The sequence below is a fragment of the Mastigoproctus giganteus genome, chromosome 1 (assembly GCF_048544385.1).
Source record: "Mastigoproctus giganteus isolate SK-2022 chromosome 1, ASM4854438v1, whole genome shotgun sequence".
In the NCBI taxonomy this organism is placed as follows: Eukaryota; Metazoa; Arthropoda; class Arachnida; order Uropygi; family Thelyphonidae; genus Mastigoproctus; species Mastigoproctus giganteus.
Genome location: NC_143575.1, coordinates 31,331,557 through 31,355,796, shown reverse-complemented (window position 1 = coordinate 31,355,796; position 24,240 = coordinate 31,331,557). Strand labels below are relative to the sequence as shown.

Genomic DNA, 24,240 nt, shown 5'->3' with positions numbered 1-24,240 from the left:
TGCAGAAACACTGACCCCAGAATAATTTGGAGAAAGATCCGAATCCTCAGTGGAAAGTGACAACAAACCAAAGCCCCAATCTTGACCTGGAAAGGAATAGATATTTCTTCTCCAACCGATATTGCAGAGGCTTTAGCGAAAACATTTGCAGTCACTTCATCATCTCAATATTATGAAGACTCATTTAGACGCAAAAAAATGTCCATGGAAAAATATAAAATTAACTTTGTTACAAAACAACCTCATTCTTATAACCTTCTGTTCACTATGAATGAACTCAACGAAGCTCTCCAGAATTCTAGAAATAGTTCTGCTGGACCAGATGGCATTTTCTATATAATGCTTTGCCACCTCAACTCAAACTCAAAATCTATACTACTAAAATTTTACAATAGAATCTTTGAGGAGAATGTTTACCCTGATACATGGCATCAGTCAGTTGTGGTAGGCATAGCGAAAGCCGGGAAAGATGCTTCCTCTCCCAATAGTTATCGTCCTATATCTTTGACCAGCTGTTTAGGAAAGATAATAGAAAAGATGGTACACAAGAGACTTGTCTGGATTGTTGAAGATCAAGATGCTATATCATGCCATCAATTTGGTTTCCGTCGTAACAGGTGTACAACTGACGTCCACATCAAGGTTGAAGCTCACATTCGAAATGCTTTTCTTAAAAACAGCACATGGTAATGATAGCTTTCGATATTACCAAAGCATTCGATACAACCTGGAGATATGGAATCCTCCAAGACTTATACAAACTTGGACTGAGAGGTAACCTGCCTAGATTCATTCAGAATTTTCTACCCCTCAGGACCTTTCAAGTAAGATTCCAGAATGAGCTGTCCAAAATTCACACACAAGAAGAAGGAGTACCTCAGGGATCGATTTTAAGTGCCACACTCTTTGCATTGCGTACCAGTAGCATTATAAGAGACATCCCATCCACGGTAGAAGTTTATATGTATGCAGACGATCTTGCTATTTCCTGTCAATCATCGAACATGGCTACTATTGTTAGATAGCAATATAGCAATAATTACCAGATAGCAATAAACAAAATTGAAACTTGGACAGAAAGCAACGGCTATCAAATAACCGAGGGGAAAACAGCAGCAATACACTTCTGTAAATTACGATCGCTTCATCCAGAACCTGTATTAAAACTGAAAGGCAGAGAAATACCGATGACAGACTCCATAAGATTATTGGGTCTGAATTTAGACACCAAATTAAATTTTCGTAAACATGTGACCTATCTACGAACTACGTGCCTCCAGAAACTAAACATCCTTCGTGCAGTATCCTCAACATCTTGGGGTGCTGACAGACAGTCATTGCTGAATTTGTATCGTGCTCTAATCTGGTCACGATTAGACTATGGAGCTATAGTATATGCATCAGCTAAAAAAAGCATCTTACGGTCTGTGAACACCATACAACACAGTGCCCTTCGATCAGCACTAGGTGCCTACAGAACCCCGCCTGTACAAAGCTTGTATATAGAAGCACACGACCCTCCACTTTATCTTAGAAGACAACGCCTACTCTGCCAATACGCTGCCAAAATAAGAAGCTTTCCAACTCACCCCTGTTGGGTATACCTCAACCAACCTTTATGGCCAACACTTTATGAATCCAAGCCTAATGAACCCAGACCTGCTGGGATTCGTCTTCAAGAGGTAATAAAAAAGTGGAAACTCGATCTCAATAAAATTGCGGAAAGTGAAAATATGCCGTTACCTCCATGGAATAGACATCATATAAACATTGATCTTTATTTCGCTCAGTGGCCAAAAAATACCATTCCACTATGTAACATCCGACAGTTGCATGTCAACTATACTTCGCAACACACTGGGAAACTCATAATCTATACGGATGGATCTAAGACCCAATCACATGTAGGTGCAGCAGCCGTGCTCCCGTCGCATGTAATTTCAAAATCCCTTCCAGTTGAGTGCAGCATTCTATCTGCAGAACTATATGCTATACAGCTTGCATTAAGTGAAATATGTCAACAGTCGTCTCTCTCTCTCTGTCTTAATATATTCGGATTCACTCAGTGCTATTTCAGCCATACAGGGTAAACGACATTCTTGTCATCCTCTCCTACAAGAAATTGACTTTCTAATCAACCTCTGTCAAAAGAAACAATCTGAAATAACTGTTTGCTGGATCCCAGGACACTGCGGAATAGAAGGCAATGAAAAAGCAGACATTGCAGCTAAGTCAGCATCAGAACTGCCAAATAAAACAATGATAGTTCCACACACTGATTTTAGTCCAATCATTATTAGAGAAAGTGAAAATGAATGGGCACAAATATGGAAAAATGAAATCAACAATAAACTGCAGGAAATAAAACCTAATCCAGAAATATGGAATTCCAGCATCAGAGAGAGTCGCAGAGAAGAAGTAATACTTGCCAGACTGAGAATTGGCCATACTCATCTTACTCATTTTCATCTATTGGCAAACAAAAATCCCCCACTCTGTGTCCAATGGCAAGTTCAGCTTTCCGTAAAACACATTCTTTTGGTATGCCCTCGATTCAGAAATTCCAGATTGCTTTGTTTTCAGAGTTCATGCAATAACCAGAATCCAGTTACCCTTCAACAGATCTTAGACAATTCTGCGAATATAGATGAGTTGCTTAATTTTATTCGGCAAATCAGATTTGACAAACAAATCTAAAAAAAAAAAAAAAAAAAAAATGTTTGATTTTCATCAAAACTTGGAAAAGACACATCTTGGCCATTGATGCCCTTGTGTCATTAAACCCTTAATCAACAACAACAACCTTCCCACCTGGCTACAGAGGCGCCTGATTTGGAAAGTAAATAATACCTCGTGTCCGTAGATTAACCGTTCATAACTTGCTGCCATTGTTATATGATATGTGTGACCAAACTAAATAGCGAGTATAGTAGTATCAATTAATCAGTAAAATTTATTAATCTTATTAAATTTCATTGTCAATTGAATTGTACTTTAACTAAATAAATATAGCGACCTAGTTTTTACAAACGTAACATCATAAATATAACTTAACTCGGAGATAACAATCGATACGGAAATACATACATATATATATATATACAGTGGATTCCGGTTATTTGGGCCACCGGTTAATCGGGGCAGCCGTTTATATGGGGCAAATCTTAAAAAACAAAAACCAATCGAGAAAATAGCCAGGGTTTACTTCGCTTATTTGGGACAAAATGCCATTTAATCGGGGCAGGAGACCCCGGCACTGGAGATTACCCTACGATTGTCTCCGACCGTACCACGTAATTCGGTCGGATTTCTGAAGGTCACAACCATAAAAACAATTAGCAGTCACCTGTTTATTGGGCTTTTCTGTTAGTGCAATCTATCATAAACGGACAGTAAACTCGATCTTATTGAATTTGCGGTAATACCGACAGCTGGAATTCTGTGGGTTATTATGGTAAAATGTGTTTACACTTCCATGGAATCTTCAATCATACAAAAAAAAATAATTTTCAGAATCTTCTCTTCATTCCTATTTTTAAAGCTTCGTAATTTGTTACTCCGTTCTCACTCGCGCGTGTTGTGTTACTTGCAATTTGTGTGTGACGTGTTCTTTGTTATTGATTGCTTATCTTTTTACTGTTTTAAATTTTAATCCTCACCCACAAATACCAGTGAACAGAAATGTCAACTAGTTAGTATGTACATATTACAGTACTTATTAATTATTCCGATTATCACGTATATTCTTCCGATTTTCACGTATCATTTAATTTTTTAATTAGTAAGGTAATAAAGAGTAAATTTATGCTTAATATATCTTTACTTTTATAGACTGTGGATAATATTCCTCCTATTTTCGCTAATTAGAATCGCTGTTTAATAGAATTAAAATTCAATTCACAAACGTGATCACAATGACCGGCGCTTACTACACATCATATAGTGAACGGTACTTTACTGTGGTGAGTTCGTCGTAACGTGATTTGATTGTACAGTGAACTAATTGTAAAGGGAGGGGGAATAAATTGTATTCTTAACTATTTACGTGAAACTTCGGATAATTGGGGCAGCCGCTTAATCGGGCCAAAATGCACTAGTCCCGATGTGTCCCAAATAACCGGAATTGACTGTGTATATATATATATATATATATATATACACACACATAATGTTATAACTACATTGAGATATAAGTTTAGGGTTATATTTTGTATTAGAATTTTATTGAACTTAAATAGAAATCATGACTCAGATCAGAGCAGCAAAGCAAAAGGCTCAAACTAATGGAAGTGCTGTGGCTCGGAAAGAACTGGGGGGGGGGGCACGGCGGTTGCACTGCTTGTTTGATGTTTGTGGAGCAATCAGGAACGGGACATTATATTGCCAAGGGGAATGTCTTTGTATGTGCGCAATGTAAGGAATGCGAGGAAATCAGGTGCCAACTCAGCATTGTTATGGGCTTATATGAGAGCTTTAAGGACAGGGTGAATGCCCTTGAAGGATTTAAACTGAGGGTCCATCAAGCTATCAGCTGCCCACATCAATGCCAGAGCTTACACTTGAACATCAAGCAACACAGCGGCAAACCCCAAGGCAGAATGCGCTGTTCCCAAAGGAACTAGTTGTTGTAGGTGACTCTATTGTCAGGAAAACGGGGAACATATTGTGCAAAAAGGATAGATGGAACAGGACCAGGGTATGTCTGCCAAAGGCAAAGATTGATGACGTTGTAGAGAAGATATCATCTTTTAAGGGCACAAAGGGTGATATTGGTGAACAAGTTGGCATTAATGATATTAAGAGTAGGAGACCGGCAGACAAGTACAAGTCAATGCTGAAAAAAAGCCATGGGTTAGGGTTGAATTTGAAAGTGTCTACAATTCTGCCCTGACATGATAGGAGGGAGTATATGATGAGAGCCTTGTCGATCAATTCAGCCCTGGAGAGACTGTGCAAGGCTCAGGGGGTATAATTTTTCTCAGCCTCATCTGTGCTTGTTAACAGGAGAGACTGCTTCTACAGGGATGGGATACACTTAAATAGAAAGGGTGCAAGAATATTTGCTGATGTTATTGAGGTAGAGTTAGATGGGTTGGAAAACTGCTAGATTGGGGGGGGATATATGGACTAATAGATTAACAGTAGCCGCTGGCAGAGGTAAAAGTGATTCTTGCACTACTTCTATTGAAATTCAATTCAGCAGCAGCCCAGAAAGCAAGGCAATGGGGATTTCCTGGACTGCTGGGAGTCATAGTGGAACAAGTAAATACATGGGCTGTGTTAGGGTAACTAAGAGTGCTGAAGTGGGATTTACTCAAAGAGGTAACTACCATCAAGGGTAAAGGGAAGGGTTTTTGCTTTCGTAAAGGTGACTACAGTAGTCTGAGACAGTATTTAAATTCTATACGGGGGACCAACTGATGATGTTACCAACAGCAAATTCAAAATGGGAAGCATTCAAAGAATTAATCTTGGAAGCTACTAGGCTTTTCATACCAACAAAGAAATATTGTTCAAGATTTAGGCCTAAATGGATGTCAGATGAACTAATTAGACATGTGACAGAGAAGAAAAATGCATGGGATACATAAAAATTAACCTGTGACACAGAAGCCTATGATAGATATAAGCTGGTCTGTAACCAAGTTAAGGAGAAGGTTAGGCAGGCAAAGGCAGATTATGAGAAATCTTTGGCAAAGGATGCAAAGAGTTCTTTACTTATGTCAACTCTAGAACGAAGGGCTGAATCAGATTGGTCCACTTGATATCGATGGTTCAACTGCTGATTATCCTGCCAGGTAGCAAACAAACTAAATGAATATTTCACATCAACATTCATACATGAGTTATTCAGGGAGGGAAATGCCAGAGGTGTATTCAACTCTGGCAGTAAGCTAGATAACCTTGTAATAACTGAGAGTAAAGTGGAGGAGAAATTGTTGAAGATAAACATAAGAAAGGCACCTGGGATGGATGGAATCTATCCAGTTATATTAAAGGAGGCGGCAAAGGAAGTAAGCAAACCCTTAGCCATAATTATGAGAGCTTCCCTGGACTCAGGAGAGGATTGGAGACGTGCAAATGTGACCCCAATCCACAAAGGAGGATGAAAGGGAGATGCAGGTAATTACAGACCTGTTGGTTTAACTTCTGTTCCAGAGAAATTAATGGAGACACTGGTTAAAGAAGCATTGCAGGATCATCTAGACAAGACTTCAGTTTTAACTTGGACACAGCATGGGTTTGTTAAGGGGAAGTCTTGTCTGACTAATTTGATTGGATACTATGATGTAGTCACAAAGGAAGTGAATGCAAAGGATAACTTTGATATCATATATTTGGATCTTAGAAAGGCTTTTGGTGCTGTTGCACATGGAAGAATGCTGCAAAAATTGGAGCAGTGTGGTATTGGAGGCAAATTGCTGCTATGGATAAAGGGATGGTTGAGTGGGAGAAGACAGAGTGGTAATCAATTTTTTTTTTTTTTTATTGTTAGTTGTTGGTGCATTGGCTTCTGTGGCTATAATGCACCTCCCAAATTTTTTTTGCAGTATACTCTGATCCAAGCCCAAGGCTGGGTTCGAACCCGCAACCTTTGGATTGCAAGGCAGGCACTTTACCCACCTGGCTAGCCCATTCGGCAATGTGGTAATCAATGGACACTGCTCATCGTGGACTAATGTTATTAGTGGAGTCCCTCAGTGTTCAGTGTTGGGTCCATTGTTGTTTTCTGTATTTATAAATGATACTGATGATGGTATATCAAGCTTAATGTCCAAGTCTGCAGACGATATGAAGGTTGGCAGGGTTGGTAATGACACTAATGACAGTACACGGCTGCAACAGGATTTAGAAAAGTTGAGCAGATGGGCTGAGAGGTGGCAAATGAAGTTTAATATTGACAAATGTAAAGAAAAGGAACTATGGGTAATTGTGCAGGCAGATATGAAGTTTTGTGAGCAGTGCAGACGGTCTGCAAGGGTAGCTCATAGTGTCTTGTCAGTGATATACAGGAATTTTTTTAGCAGGGATAAGGAGGTGATGATCCCTTTGTATAAGGCAATGGTCAGGCCACACGTTGAGTACTGTATACAGGTCTGGAAGCCTCATTTTAAGATGGATGCAGAGCTGTTGGAACAAGTACAGAGAAGGGCAACAAGATTAGTGAATGGAAGAAAGGGTTGTTCTTATGAAGGAAGGCTTAGGTTTCGCAAATTGCAGTGTCTGGAGGCTAGGCACCTGTGAGGTAATCTGACTGAAGTGTATAAACCCTTGAATGGTTTGAGCATGCTCAATTCTGGTGGAATGTTTCCTCTTGCTCAGAATAATCACTTGAGAGAGCATAAATTCAAACTGAGGAAAGACGGTTGTAGGATAGATGTGCGGAAGTTTGCCTTTAGCCAGCGGGTGGTCGATTGCTGGAACAAACTTCCATCTGTCATTGTAGAAGTTGATAGCTTAAATAGATTCAAGGCAGAACTTAACAAACATTTGGAGCGAGGGGATGGGTGAAATAAGGTTTTTTTTTTTTTTTTGGCTGATGCTATATAAGCTTGCTTTTTTGCATCATGTGCCCTTGCTAATGCTATTTTTAAAACTTGATTTTCTCTAGTCCAACTTTCCTAAGAATGAGGTAATTTTTTGGTGAGGTTAATGTTCACAACTCAGGCTGTTTTCCATTTTCTAGTCACAAGGACCCAGCTGGTCGAGATGCTGAGCTTTTGCAATTACTAATTACCTCACACAGATTGTTCATTTACCTACCAGACAATTCTAACCACGCAGCCAACAACCATGTTATTTTTCTTATAAACAACCCATCTAATTATACAGTCAAGGTGAGTGGTCCTCTAGGCACCTGAGCTCACAACTGGTGATAGTCTCTTCTCCAATGGACCCTTTTTCACGTGATCATTTTCAACCCTGTGTTGTTTGACCTTACAAGTATGCAAAATGGCATGATCTGTGAGATTTCTTTTCTTCTTTTCCTTGATTGGATTACTGTTTAATTTTCTGATGTCAATGTTTGCTCAGATCATATCTGCAAAATTATTCTTGTAGGAATGAAATCCTTTATTCCACACTCCACCTTAAAATTTTATCCTTTAATAAAACCTTAGTTTACCAATAAATTTGCTACGGCTGTTCAAGAGAAGAATGTTGTAAACATAGCTGTCTTGTATACAAATCTACAGGCTCACTTTATGTCTACACTGAAGCTTACAACAATTGTAAAGCAGTTATTAATCAGTCCAAAGACTAGAGGTTGAACAGGCTAAGGAAGTAGAAAACTTGCTTCTTGTCTAAGTGGTAGTCGAGATTCTGGCCTATTGGCCGCAACTTTTGACCATTTCTTTTCTCACCTCTGTCAAAACCAGATGGTTCTATTGTTACCTCAGCTAAAGATAAAGCTGACCTGATAGCAACTTATTTTTCTTCCAACTTGTGTGTCGTTAATCATGGTAAACTCTCTCCTACCATTCCAAGGATGGCGCCTCCGTAGCCGGGTGGGCAGCAGCAGCAGTGTATAGCACACGCTTCTTGATTAGACCGAGGTTCAAGCCCATGACCACCAAATACGGAGGATGCGGAAAGGCCAGGGAATAACCACCGCATATCCTGGAGCAATATGGCCTCAGTTGCTAATACTCCTAAAAACCAAATAACAAAGAACAAGAACAAGACACTATTCCCAGTACACTCCATTCAATCCCTCCTATAGTCTTAAAAAGAATATCAGAAGGATTCTGAATGATAATGCTAAGAAGTATTTCTCCACTTGTTCTTAAAACCTGTGTTCCTGAACTTCCTCTTGTTCTGTGTTGCCTTTTTTTTCATGTTCTTATTCCAAAGTTGTTTCCCCTTCTGCTTGGAAATTTGTTCATATCCAGCCAGTTCCTAAAAAGAGTGACAAATCCCTCAAAACAAATTATCATCTCATTGCACTTACTTCTACTCTTTATAAAGTAATAGAAAAAGCAATTAACCGCCAAACCTTAAACTATCGAGAAACCTTCCACCTGATCAACGTTTACCAGTATGGATTCCATCAGTGTCGACTCACGGGTGATATTCTTGATTACGTTACCATCTAAGGACAAATTCAATGGAAAAATTTGGTGAAATTCAAGTAGTTGCTCTTGGCATTTCAAAGGATTTTGATTGTGTTTCTCATAAAGGTCTTCTAAATAAGCTTCCATCCTATGGTGTGGCAACTGTTTTTAGTAATTAGGTATCAAGTTTTCTCTCTCACTTCTAATTTCTCTACCAATGCTGGTGTACCCCAAAGTGCATTTCTTTCTCCCACTCTTTTCCTTTTGTATATTAATGACCTTCCATTGACCAGAAATCCTATCCATAGTTTGCTGATGATAGCACATTGCATTCTACCTTCCAGTTGAAGAAACCTTGTCCTGCACAAAAAAGCTTCAACTTCTCGAATATCTGCTACCAATTCCTTAAATACCGATCTCCAGGTAATTCTCCAGTGGGGCAAAGACAGCTTAGTTGATTTCAATCCTTCTAAAATTCAGTCCGGTCTTATGTCTTGCAAAAAGGATTCTTCTGCTCCTATGCTTACCTTTGGTGACATTCCGATATCTAGGCAAGATGATATATCTCTTTTGAGGATTACCCTAACTTCTAATCTCTATTTGTATAAGAACATTACAAATACTTCCTCTGCATCTAAGAAACTGGGTTTTCTCTTTCACTCTTGGCATTACTTTTCTTCCAAACAGCTGTTCACTCTGTAAATACCGCAAATCTGCCCTACCATGGAATATTGTTCCCACATCTGGGGTGGTGACCCCAAAACCTTTCTCAGATTTCTAGATTCCATTCAAAAGAGGGCAGTTAGGTTAATTAATGGCTCATCTCTAACAAAGTCTCTGCACTTTCTGTCTCATAGACATTCTGTTTCTGCTGCATGCCTTTTCTGTAGATACTTCCATGTCACTGTTCTGATTTGGCTTCTATAATTCCTGCTCTCTCTTCCAAAGTAGTTTGAACACATGCTGCAACCAGTCAACATCCTTTTATTGTCCAACTTCTAACTCACAGAATAAACTTTTCTTCTTCCTCATTTATTCATTCAACTTCTGTTTTCTGTTACAACCTTCTTTTATAAGTATTTCATGAAAATTACAATCTACAAAAGTTCAAGTCAAATGTCAACAAGTATCTTCTTTCATCTTCTCAACGGTACTAAGCACTACAGATTCTAATACAGTCAATTCCGGTTATTTGGGACACATCGGGACTAGTGCATTTTGGCCCGATTAAGCGGCTGCCTCAATTATCTGAAGTTTAACATAAATAGTTAAAAATACAATGTACACCCCTTTACGATTAGTTCACTGTACAATCAAGTCACGTTACGACGAACTTACCATAGTAAAGTACCGTTCACTATACGATGTGCAGTAAGCCCCGGTCATTGTGATCACGTTTGTGAACTGAATTTTAATTCTATTAAACAGCGATTCTAATTAGCAAAAATAGGAGGAATATTATCCACAGGCTATAAAATTAATGATATATTAAGCACTAATTTACCCTTTATTACCTTACCAATTAAAAAATTAAATGATACGTGAAATTTGGAAGAATATACGTGATAATCGGAATAATTAATAAGTACTGTAATATGTACATACTAACTAAACTAGTTGATATTTCTGTTCTTTTTTTTTTTTTTTTTGGTAGTTGTTGGCGCATCGGCTTCTGTGGCCATAATGCACCTCCCCAAGATTTTTGCAGTAGTTTGTTCCAAGCCCGAGGCGGGATTTGAACCCGCGACCTTTGGGTTGCCAGGCAGGCACTTTACCCACCCAGCTAGCCAGGTCGGCACATTTCTGTTCACTGACATTTGTGGGTGGGGGTTAAAATTTAAAACAGTAAAAATATAAGCAATCAATAACAAAAAACACGGCACACACAAATTGCAAGTAACACAATATGCACAAGTGGGAACGGAGTAACAAGTTACAAAGCTTTAAAAATAGGAATGAAGAGATTCTGAAAAAAAAAATTTTTTTATATGATTGAAGATTCCATGGAAGTGTAAACACATTTTACCATAATAACCCACAGAATTCCAGCTGTCAGTATTATTGCAAATTCAATAAGATAGAGTTTACTATCCGTTTATGATAGATTGCACTAACAGAAAAGCCCAATAAACAGGTGACTGCTAATTGTTTTTATTGTTTTATGGTTGTGAATGATAAATTAGCAAAATGACATCCTGCATACATAACAATGAAATAGCATTTTATAATTCGAGAGAGAGAGAGAGATATTTGTATTCTAATATGATATGATATGATCTGATCTGAGTTGGAGACAATCGTAGGGTAATCTCCAATGCTGCAGTGACCTGCCCCGATTAAACGGCATTTTGTTCCAATTAAGCGAAGTAAACCCTGGCTATTTTCTCGACTGGGTTCTGGTTTTTAAGATTTGTCCCAAATAAACGGCTGCCCTGTTTCACTGGTGGCCCAAATAACCAGAATCCACTGTACCTCTCATGTTTGGAGTTTTCATAAAAACAAAAAAAAATGTATTGCACAAAAGATGTTCCTAAGATTAAAAAAAAATATATATATATATATATATATTTTATTATTTTTTTTTTTATTTATGTGTAAAACACACGGTTGTCCTTTGAGATCACATTTATCACAAGTTACTTTTGTGATACTAAAAAGAAAAACAGTTGGCGGCTGAATCACCTTTTTATTCATATAATTTATGCTTTCCAGTTACCAACTGTTTTTTTTTCTTATATACACTTCATGTAATGTATGCTATAAACAAACAAAAAAGTCACCAATTTATTTCTAAAAGGACTCAAATACTGCAGCCTCCTTTTTCTTAAAGAAAGAACTTATTTTCAGTTTTTTTATTCATTTTTTTTTCTCTTTGTAACAGGAAATTGCATTTAAAGAAATCATTGACTATCATTAAAAGCTTCTTCAGTTACACTTTTGCCAAATTCTTGCTTTACAAACATATGTAAACTCAGTGCCTTGTCCATAATTATCCTTATACTAACGAACATATCCTAAATCCAGACAGCAAAAAGTTTTCCATTCTTTCCATAACTTTGCTTCTTATTCTTGCTGCTTTGGTGCAGCTGTAGAAGTAATATTTTGTGCAGCACTTATAAATACTGCTGCCTTCATTACAAGCAGATTTCACTAAAGTTGGTGACATGGATAAATCTCATGCAATGTCTACCAGCTTCAAATCTAGGAATAATGTTCACTTTTTGCTCCAATTGAGTTATGCTTTTTTCTTTTCTAGCACAAAAATTATTTACCATTGCAGGACATTTAGATATCATAATTAAGCAGGGTATAGTTTTCATATTCACATATAATTTTCATTAGAAAATGTATATTAATTTCATTAATAATAGTAAGATGTGTATTAAAACCTCTGAAAGTATTTTTAGATTTTATAAATTATTCTTGAAAATATTTAAATAATTGAAAATAACATTAAGGTTACAATGAAATTTATACAAAATTCTGAGAAATTCTCAATAAATACACAAATCAAAATGATCTCACATTGGGTTGTATTACTGTTAAATCAGTTTTCTTTGTGTATTTCAAAATTTTAGACAGATTTCTCATAAATTTCATTGGAACCTCAATACCACTTATCTATCATGTGGTGTGCCTGTAATTGATAAGTGGTGACAAATTAGCAAAATGACATCCTACATACATAACAATGAAATAACATTTTATAATTCGAGAGTGTGAGAGAGAGAGAGAGAGAGAGAGAGAGAGAGAGAGAGAGAGATATTTGTATTCTAATATGATATGATATGATCTGATCTGGACTGAGTTTTGGGAAATGAAAATGAGAAATGAAATAAAAATTACTGTTATGACATGGTATATCATAAACAGCAAAATCTTCAATTTTGTTTCCAGGTTTTTACATGTTTGAGACATGCATTAAGAATTTATTTAAAATAAAATGCATGCACATGCATTTTTATAAAACAGATAAAGGATATTTAAATATTCTTTTTAACTGATCATCGACATCACTTCCAGGAAACAGCGGACGGCCCGCATTTGCCAATTCTGTATATATATGAAAAAATAATAAAAATGATATTAGTTTATTCTTCCAAAACTAGTTATATTATGAGATAAGCTAATCATAAAGAAATTTAAATTGCATACTTTCCAACTTTTAGAAATTGAAAAATGAAAGATCTTTACCAGAGATCTGGCTTATACTAACGAACATACCCTAAATCCAGATAGCAAAAAGTTTTCCATTCTTTCCATAATGTTGCTTCTTATTTTAGCCAATATGGTCAGAAACTCATGTTTCCTGCTGTTCTAACAATGTTCTCAGATTTATTTTCCGAATTAACAGTAACTAAGTAATGTATGTCAATAAACACTTAAGCTTAATTATGCATGTAATCATGAAATGCAATAAACTGTATTTTAAAGTTCTCTATTACATTTATTTATTTATATATTTTTTTGGTCTGTTCAATTATGTAATATAGTACTGGTTATTCCAAAATCTTTTAACAGATGTTCCATGAACTACACAAAGTTGACTACAGCACATCCTGCTAATTTACATGAACTGATTAAAACAGCACAGTCACATTGCTCAACAAATTCAAAGACCTAATCTTCCTTCACAAATTCTCTTAAAAAAACAAAGACATACATATTTAAACTAACCCGACACTCTTTTAATAACAAACACAACGATAAGCCACAACAGAGAATATCAAATAACCTATACAATAATCAGTAACGGTAGTGTGTTAAACTCCACTGAGTTGTTAATGGTAATTACAAAAAACAAGCACTGAAATTAAAAGATAAATTTTTATAATAAAAATTAAATATGTAAAAATACCTGTCAAAGATTATGATATATGAAGTCCATACATATTTTTTCACCTAATGTTGTAAACTGCATACTTATACTGGCACATGGTTTCTATATTTAGGCTAAAGAAATATTAGTTGAATATTTGAAAAATAACACAAACTTGACTAAAAATCAGAAGAAAAGTAAACTTATCAAAAACTAGAAGCCACATTAACTTTTCAGAAAACGTAAAACTACATCAGAAGGGTGGGAGATATGAAATTGTAATTTGTTTGGAATCTTCCCATGAGAGTACAGACCAGAAAAGAGTATAATATATATCTGAGTATTCCATTCCAATACAGTGAGATATCACAATTAAATATTACAAGTCAAATTACTAATAACTGAATGTAAGCAAAATATATTTATACACAGAACAATTAATATCAATTTAGAATCCGAACAAAATTTTTATCATAATGATAATAATAACACAACCATGATTATATTATTTAGAAACTTGAATGTTATTTATTAATAAGTAAATAACATAATCAGGTAGACTTATAATGTCATCACATACAGATGACACTTCTATGATGACACAGGTAGCATACTAATGGTATAATCAGTTTACTATCACCAACTGGGTAAAGCCAGATGGGTAAAGTGCCTGCCTGGCAACCTAAAGGTCGCAGGTTCGAATCCCGCCTCGGGCTTGGATCACAGTAAAATGCAAAAACTTTGGGAGGTGCATTATGACCATAGAAGCTGATGCGCCAACAACTAACAAGAAAAAAAAAAAAAAAAAAAAAAATTTACTATCAGCATAATTAGCTTCGCATTAGCAATACTGGACATTACACAATAATTAGCCATCATAAGTAATATCAAGAACTGGGTTACAAGAGTCATCAAAGATGAACCAATTCTGGAAGATCTGTGACCGTGTTAACTGGGAAAAAAAAAAAAAAAAACCACTGATGTTGTTCATGACTTGAATTTGAAAGACCATTGGATTGGGTTATAATACGTAGCAAAGACACTGACTTGTTCCAAGTAATGATGCTCAGGTAACCATGAAGAGAAGCAACAATATGAACTTATGTCACACTTTCCTTACTCTCCAGGTTATTAGCCATTTCCTACATTGAAAAAATAATTTAAATTTACCTTGGGACAAATAATAATATTATTCATGCCGTGATTGATTGATTGATTGATTGATTTGGTAGTTGTTGGCGCATCGGCGTCTGTGGCCATATTGCACCTCCCAAGGTTTTTGTAGTACTTTGATCCAAGCCCGAGGCGGGAATCGAACCCGCGACCTTTGGGTTGCCGGGCAGGTACTTTACCCACTCGGCTAGCCCGGTCGGCCTATTCATGCCGTAAAAGAGTGGTTAGAGGAACCAGTCAGAAGAGATGGTATAGAAAAGATGAGAGAACATTCTATCCAGAGTACAGCCCTTGGAGGTCATTATGTTATATAACAGTTTATTCATTCCTTTTATGGCAAGCTAGACACTTCCAATGATCCTCACAAGAACACAAACACCCATAACGAAGATGAAATAGCATATATTTTTCAAAATTCGTGACTTTGGTTTATCACACAGTACTTAAACTTATGAACAGTTATTCAATTATATACAGAGGCAGACTGGCTGGCACCTCCGTAGCCAGGTGGGCAGGAGCAGCAGTGCGCGGCACACGCTTCTTGCTTAGACCGGGGTTCGAGCCCGTGCCCACCAAATACAGAGGATGCGGAAAGGTCAGGGAATGACCACCGCATATCCCCGGAGCAATATGGCCTTAGTTGCTAATGCTCCTAAAAACCAAATAACAAACAAACAGCAGATTAGCCATAAGATTTACTGGGAAACCTGGGAGGCCGATGGAGGCTGGTGTGATTTTTCAGTATTACACTCTGACCTCCAGTAGCTTCTATTTGTTTCCCCAGGTAAGAATTTCTGACCCAGTCTGTCTCTCATTATATAACAAAAATTATTTCACATAAAGTTTATAAATGACAGACTGTACTTACGTTAAAGACAAATCCAGTAAGTATTTGGACCTATATTTAAGACCTAATAATGCTATTTTGCTCTTTTCATTTGCCTTATTGCAAACTGAATCCAATAAAACCACCTGGAAAATTTTTGACATTAAAACACACTTCTGGAAGAAGGAATAAGTGCTGTTGCATCTAAGGCATCAATTGACTGCGTTGACCATGTTAAAAAGAAGAGAAATTGGTAGGAGCATATTTTGTTCCCCTCCCCAATCTTGTTGCCCTTCTCTGTACCTGCTCCAGCAGCTCTACATCCTTCGTAAGATGAGACCTCCAGACCTGTATGCAGTACTCAAGATGTGGCCTGACAATTGCCTTATACAATGGAATAATCTCCTACTTATCCCTGCTAACAAAATTCCTGTATATCATAGACAAAACCCATGTGATGTCCTGGCAGCATGTCTACATTGCTCAGAGAACTTCATATGTGACTGCACGTCTTCATTTTCCATTACCACGAGTGTAGTACCAAACAGCAGGTACATTAGTCTGGGATTACTACCCATATGCAGTACTTTGCATTTGTCAATGTTAAACCTCAATTGCCATTGACAAATGTAAAGTACAGGCAACCCCTGTGTAACATGGTACTTCTACAACACAGTTTCGCTCTAATACAATTGATAAACTGCGGCAATCCTCGTACAAAATGGTACTTATGCAATTTCACTCTAACATAGAAAATTTCAGTAAACCTCACATAACGGGGCATTTTTGAGCTTTTGTGCGGGGAAAACCTGGCTATTATGTTGGATGTAATTTTTCAATGTTTCCACTCTTTTTGAATCCCTGCTGTTGACTCATTAGTCAAAAAAAAAATATATATATATATTGAGAAATCTGTGTATTTTTTTTTTGTTGGGAAATTCCCGTGTTACGTTCTGTGCTATTGAACTTGTACTTGTTGAACTTGTGGAAAAATCTAGATTTCAAAGTTTTATTATTATTGGATAGCAGCACACCAGGCCATCCAAAAGATTTAAGTCATCCAAACATTGAAATTATGTTCCTACGGCCACAGTTGTACTGGGTTAATACAACTTCTTTCATTCAGCCATTAGATCAAGGCATTATCTACCTTTAAAACTCATTCCATCAGAAAATTGTTACAATGGATTTTGGAAAAAATTGATTCTGAATCTATTGAAGTAATTGAGGCATGGAAACATTTCTCAATTGTGGACTGTATCAGAATCATGGCTTTATTGCTCAAAGAAGTAAAACCGTCAACATTAAATGTGTGTGGAAAAATGTATGGCCACAGTCAGATCATTCTGGAAATATGATTGAATGGGAAGAAAATGGAATCAGTGCCTTGCTACGTCAGTAGGAGGGGAAAGTTTTGATGATATGACTACTGAAGCACTCGTGGGTAGCAAAGTTCATAGAATCGCCCTCCTCCCCACACCGGCTAGAAAAGAGCAGAGTTCAAATCCCGTCGATGAAGGGAGGAATTTTTATGGGTCCTCTTCACATGGCTGAGTTAGTCTGGCTCGGGCAGCATGGTTTTTTCTCCCGGAAACTCGGTTTTTTCGTCCAGCAAAACAGAAAATTGACCTCAGGGCACACTCAATTTATAAGACAATATACACAGATTAACACGGCCTTAGTCGCCGATGCTCCTAAAAAAACAAAAAAAAGACAGAATTATTGAAGACGTTCAAGAATTACTGGTAGAAAAAGAAGCTGGTGTAGTGGATCTGGTGCAAATGGCATCAAATAAAATAAAATAAAAGCAAATGGCATAAAATCAAATCAATTCAGATGATGATATTGCAGATGAAAATTCTAAACTTCCAAATTTTACAGTTAAGCTAAGCTAGCCACACAATTAGAATCTTATTTTTTGAATGCAGATTCTTGAATGAAAGGAGCCCAAAGTTTAAAAGGGAGCTTCAAAAATGCTTAGTTCCACATGATGAAATTCACAAAGATTTATCAAGCAAAAGCAAACAAACCCAGATTACTGATTTTTTAAAGAGAGCAGAAGATACAAGAAATCTAAAATGGTGTATTTTTGTTAACATGGCGAAATAGCGTATTTTTGTCAGCCTTTGGAATGTAACCCCCCCCCCCCCATTTTGTACTTTTCGTAGTCCCATATAACATGGTTTCGCACATGATATTTTACTGAACCCAATAACCATGTTATACGAGGGTTACCCGTACTGCATTAGATCTTGTTGCAATACAGCACTGTACTTTTTTTTTCTTCTTTTTTTAAAAATTCTCGTTAATCTAGGCTGCGTGATAGATTAAGAATTTTTTTTATTTATTTTATTTAAACAAGAAAATACAGAAATACATCTTGGTCTGATATTTACATATAAAGAAATGCATGAGTATACATCACTATAGCAACTATTCATTTCTGAAAATAAACAGATTAAAAATAACTAAATAACACAATAAATAAATAGAAAGAGTATCTCTCAAATTGTACTGTTTTGACTATCATTGCTTCAAATAAATCACTGATACACAGTTGCCAGTTTCTGATATATTAATGATAGAACTCCCCCCCCCCTTGTTTATTTCAGATTATGAGGTTGTATTTTTTTGTTTCATCACCCATGAAAAAGTGATAACCTGGATTATTACAAAAACAGCCTGTAACTGACATGCAGTTCATGTTCTGTATCTAATTTTGTGCATTGCTATTAAATTGTCCAAAGAATTTAGCACAGCATTCAAATTGTAAGGGTAAACCCCAGTTTATGCTGAGCCAAATCAAGGGACTATACAAATAACAATTTAATAGCATTAGTAGTGGTATACAATGCAAGAATGCAAGCTTATACAGCATCAGCAAAAAAAAAACACCACTTCCCATTCACTCAAAAAGTTTGTCCAGTTCTTCCTTGAATTTATTTAAGCTATCAACTTACACTACAGATGGAAGTTTGTTCCAGCAATCAACCACTTGCTGGCTAAAGGCAGCATATCTATTCGACAACTGTCTTTCCTCAAATTGAATTTATGCCACCTCAAGTGCATAATCTAAGCAAGAGGAAGAATTCCATCAACATTGAGCTTGCTCAAACCATTCAAAACTTTACACACCTCAATCAGATCACCTCGCAGATGCCTAGTCTCCAGATGCTGCAATTTGCAGAACTTAAACCTTTCTTGGTAAGAGCACCCCCTTTGTTTCCCTCACCAATCTCGTCCTTCTCTGTACTCGTTCCAGCAGCTCTACATCCTTCCTAAAATGAGGACTCCAGACACGTAATGCAGAACTCAAGGTGTGGCCTGACCATTGCTGTATACAAAGGGATAATCGCCTTCTAATCCTTGCTAGAATTCTAATTGCTGTATACAAAGGGATAATCACCTTCTAATTTCTGCCAAAGAGTTTGGCAGGTTTCCTGTATAATAACAAGTATAAAAAAAAAAAAAAAAAAAACCAAACCCCTAAGGGGTTCAAATATGACTACAAAAAAAAAAAAAAAAAAAGTTGGAAATGGTTAATTTGCAGTTTTTTTTTTTTTTTTACAATGAAGTATTTATGCATCATATTAACATTGTTGGTATTACACAGAAATGATTGGATCAAATTTACTCTCCTTTGCTTCATCCATACTTTATACAAGTGAAATCATATTTTATGGTATTCATGTGACAATTTTATTGCTTACAGCTAAATATTAAATGTGCCAATTTCTTTGAAAGGAAATAAAAGTGAAAAAAAATTTGGATAATTGACATTTCGGATAACTGGAATTCTACTGCAATTGTATCCTATAGGTTCTGCTGTGCTTCCTGAATTACTTCCCACACATTTATAAAATGAAGCAGCTATGGGCCATCCATTTAAAAAAACAGCCATTAACCTCATGTGCTGTTATACTCAAAAATCACATGTTCAGATTTTTAAAGAAATGGACACGTAGTAGTAGCAGTAGTGGCGACACGTGATGCAAGAAAGCATGTGTATGAGCTTATGCAGCATCAGCCAAAAAAAAAAAAAAAAAAAAAAATCACACCATTCCCTCCAAATGCCTGTCCAGTTCCTCAGAAAACTTCATATCTGCCTGCACAATTACTCCCAGGTCTTTTTCATTTTCTACCATCTTAAGTGTAGTACCACACAGTTGGTACGTTTCTCTGGGGTTAATTCTACCCATATGCAGTACTTTGCATTTGTCAAGGTTAAACTTCAGCTGCGACTTCTTAGCCCATCTGCCCAAATTATCTAGATCCTGTTGCAGTAGCACACTGCCATTACTGTCATTAACAACCCTGCCAACCTTTGTGTCATCTGCAAACTTCGACATTAAGCCTGATATACCTTCATCAATATCATTGATAAATATACAAAACAACAGTGGACCCAACACTGAACCCTCTGGGACTCCACTAATAACATTAGTCCACGAAGAGCAGCACCCATTGATTACCACCCTCTGTCTTCTCCCACTTAACCATCCTTTTATCCATTGTAGCAACTTACCCTTAATACCACTCTGCTCCAATTTGTACAATAGTCTTTCATTCGCAACAGTGTCAAAAGCTTTCCTGAAATCCAAATAAATGGTATCAAAATTATTTTTTGCATCCAGTTCCTTTGTAACCACATCATAATATCCTATCAAATTTGTCAGACAAGACTTTCCCTTAACAAACCCATGCTGTGTCTGAATTACTGCAGCAGTCTTGTCTAGATGATCCTGCAATGCATCTTTAACCAGTGACTCCATTATTTTACCCGGAACAGAAGTTAAACTAACTGGTCTGTAATTACTCGTGTCACCCTTCGATCCCACTTTGTGAATTGGGGATACATTTGCACATCTCCAGTCCGTGGGAACCTCCCCGGAGTTCAAGGATGCGCTCATAATTATGGCCATGGGTTTGCTTAGTTGCTTTGCCGCCTCCTTTAATATAACTGGATAGATCCCATCCACCCCAGGTGCATTTCTTACGTTTAACTTCAACAATTTCTCCTCCACTTTGCTCTCTGTTATTACAAAATCATTAAGTATCCTGCTACAATTTGATAATCTTCTGCCATTTCCAAACCTTAATAACTCCTCGTGTGTAATGTAGATGCAAAATACTCATTCAGTTTGTTTGCTATCTGGGCAGGATCAACAACAGTCGATCCATCGATATCAAATGGACCAATCAGATTCATCCCCTTCCTTTTAGAGTTTATATAAGTAAAGAGATCCTTGCTGTTTTTCTTAGCATCTTTCGCCAAGAATTTCTCGTAATCTGCCTTCGCCTGCCTAACCTCCTTTGTGACCTGATTACAGACTAGCTTATATCTGCCATAGGCTTCTGAGTTGCTTGATAATTTATATGCATCCCATGCATTTTTCTTCTCTGTTACAAGTCTCATTAGTTCATTTGATAACCATTTAGGCCTAAACCTTGAACAATATTTCTTAATAGGTATGAAACTTTTAGTAGCACCCACGATTAATTCCTTGAATGCTTCCCACTTAGAATTTACTGTTGGTAACATCGTCAGTTTATCCCACTGTACAGAATTTAAAAACTTTCTGAGACCACTGTACTCACCTTTACGGAAGCAAAAACCCTTTCCTTTACCCCTGATGGTAATTATATCTTTAAGTAAATCCCACATCAGTACACTGTGATTACTGCCACCTAGTGGTTCCTTTATCTGCAAATTCTTAATACACGAATGATCACTGCTAATAACCAGATCAAGAGTATTACTCTCTCTGGTTGCCTCTCAAACATGCTGCTGCAGAAAACAATCATCCAATAAATCCACAAAAGTCTGACTAATGTGTGAGTGACCAATCCACAAGTTCCAGTCAATATCTGGGAAGTTAAAATCCCCCATTATACGACATTCTGATTTACTGGCCTACTCTATTTCTCTGTATAATTGTTCATTGTACTCATTCGAGTCATTAACACACTCCTACTCTTATTTTTGCTTCGCAGTGCTTATGGTCACACCAAACTGACTCAACAGTGCACTGTTCATCTATATCAACTAGGTGCACTTCTTTTGATTTTATGTTTTTCTTAATTAACAGCATAACACCACCTCCCTTTCTATCCTGTCTATCCTTTCTGTACACATGGTACTCCCCAAATTCCAGTTCTGCATCCTTATATCTGTGTGACACCACGTGTCTGCTATCCCAACAATATCCGCCTTTGATGTCTTGACCAATACTTCAAATTCATCAAATTTATTTACTATACTTCTAGCATTGGTATACATGCTCCTATTCCTATTCCTAGTTACCCTAACGTGAAAAAATATTTATTCATGGAAGAATGTAATAACTGGAAACTATTTGAAATTCAACCAAGGTATAAGTTAAGAAAGTTAAAACATATTTTAACTAAGCAGTTTTTGTTCAAGGAAAGGTAAAAGCAAAGAGACAGTGGAATCCTGCCAAAGAGTTTGTTAGTTTATTGTTTTGGCAGTTCCTTGATGCATCAACTACTTTAGTCATAGCACAACAGTTCACAATCCACTATATACTGAACTCTATTCTCTCTGGCCCAAATTAGTTAACTGTGGCCTCAGCTGAAAAGGAATAAGAATTCCTCCAGTTGCTTATGGGATTTGAGTCCAGACCTCTCTAAATGAAAGAGAGGTGGTGAAACCACTATTCCAATATGGAGGACTCTGCCACAAGAATAGATCTTTTTCCATACATACACATCGTTAATTATAGGCACATGCAATAATGCTAGGATAACTTGAAGTAATCATTTCAAACAAATTACTATTTCAAAAATAATTCAGTATACTGAGAGGGATGTCTAAATATATGAAACATTGGGATTTTTCAAATTTGATAAAATAAAATATCACATAATTCTGTAAAAAATAATTATATTACTACTCTCAAAAGCAACTCAGTTGTGATGTTACTGAAAATTTCTCTAGCTACAGACAGAATATCAAAGCTCCACTGTCTGAAAATGGATAATAATATTTTATTTCAGAATATTATTATTATTATAGAATAGAATATCATTAGTTCAGTAATATGTTTCTTAGAAATTCATTGGTCTGAAAAAAGTTCTAGTAAGGTGCTTAGTTTGTCGGTCACAACTAGGAATTGTTTAGGGCAGATGTAATCAGGCTCACCACAGCCGAGACAGTATGCTGTTCTGTGCAGTGGACAGCTTACTATTTCAGTGTGAAACAGCATGGGTGTGTTGGTGACTGACAGATTAATAAATGCACGCCTGCCAACTTTTAGAAATGAAAGACTTTAATAGAGATCCAGCTTTTTAGCAGGAATGCTATGAAACTGATTGTCTGTTTTTTTTCATTCATTCATTCATTCTGTACATAGTATTTGTTAATTAATACAAATCTTCAGGTTCCATGATCTGGATGAAGTTGACTATGCCACACCATACCAATTTATGCAAATCAGTTACCAGAGCACAATCACACTGCTCAACAAATTCAAAGTAATCTAATCATTCACAAACAAATTCTCTTATAAAAAATAAATCACTTATATATGAGGCATGTTCAGAAAGTAAGGTTCAGAGTTCAGAAAGCAAACCACCTGCAAACTACACAAATATCAGGAAACAAATTTTATTCAAAAGTTATTCGGGTTACATATTTCACTATATTTCTATGTTAAATATTTGTCATATCATACCTAGGTACCAATTTTTGTATTCCCTTCATAAAAGTCTATCACTTCAACTTTCAAGCAATTTTTAACTTCAATTTTTGCTTCTTTGTCATCATAAATTTTTTTTTCCTGGCCATACACTCCTTCAAATGAGAGGAAAAAAAAAAGAAAAAAAAGAAAAAAAAAAAAGATGGTAATCACTAGGCTATATTGCAAGCGGTTAAATATTTCCCAGCTAAACTGTGTCAACAGTTCTTCCATGTGAAAAACAAAATGAAGTCTTGCATTATTAATAATTAGTAGTAGTAATACTAGCAAAAGACGCAAGGAAGCAAGCTTATATAGCATCAGTTGAAAAAAAATTTATCCCACCTCATCTGTCCATCCCTTTAAATAATATGCCTAATTTTTCCTTAAATTTATTCAAACTACTCAGTTCCACAACACCAGATGATAGCTGGTTCCAATAGTCAATTACTTTCTGGCTGAAAGCAATTTTCAGACATCTATTCTACAGCCATCCTTTTTTGATTTAAGTTTATGTCCCCTTGTCTGCATTGTCCGAGAACGTGTTAGAAAACCATCATTATCATTAAATTTACTAAATCCATTTAAAGCTTAAATACTTCAATCAGGTCTCCCTGCAAGTGACTAGTTTCCACTCACTGAAATTTGCAGGACCAAAGTCTTTTGTGGTAA

General features: G+C 36.5%; 1 protein-coding gene across 1 annotated transcript in view; it reads right to left on the bottom strand.

The window, feature by feature from the left end:
- Cdk5 (Cyclin-dependent kinase 5) overlaps positions 1–24,240 on the bottom strand; it is a 166,600-nt gene that overhangs the window by 28,471 nt on the left and 113,889 nt on the right. Inside the window, exon 8 of the mRNA XM_090379424.1 lies at positions 13,037–13,106. Within this exon, the coding sequence (XP_090235550.1) occupies positions 13,037–13,106 (70 nt within the window). The remainder of the gene's footprint in view (positions 1–13,036; positions 13,107–24,240) is intronic.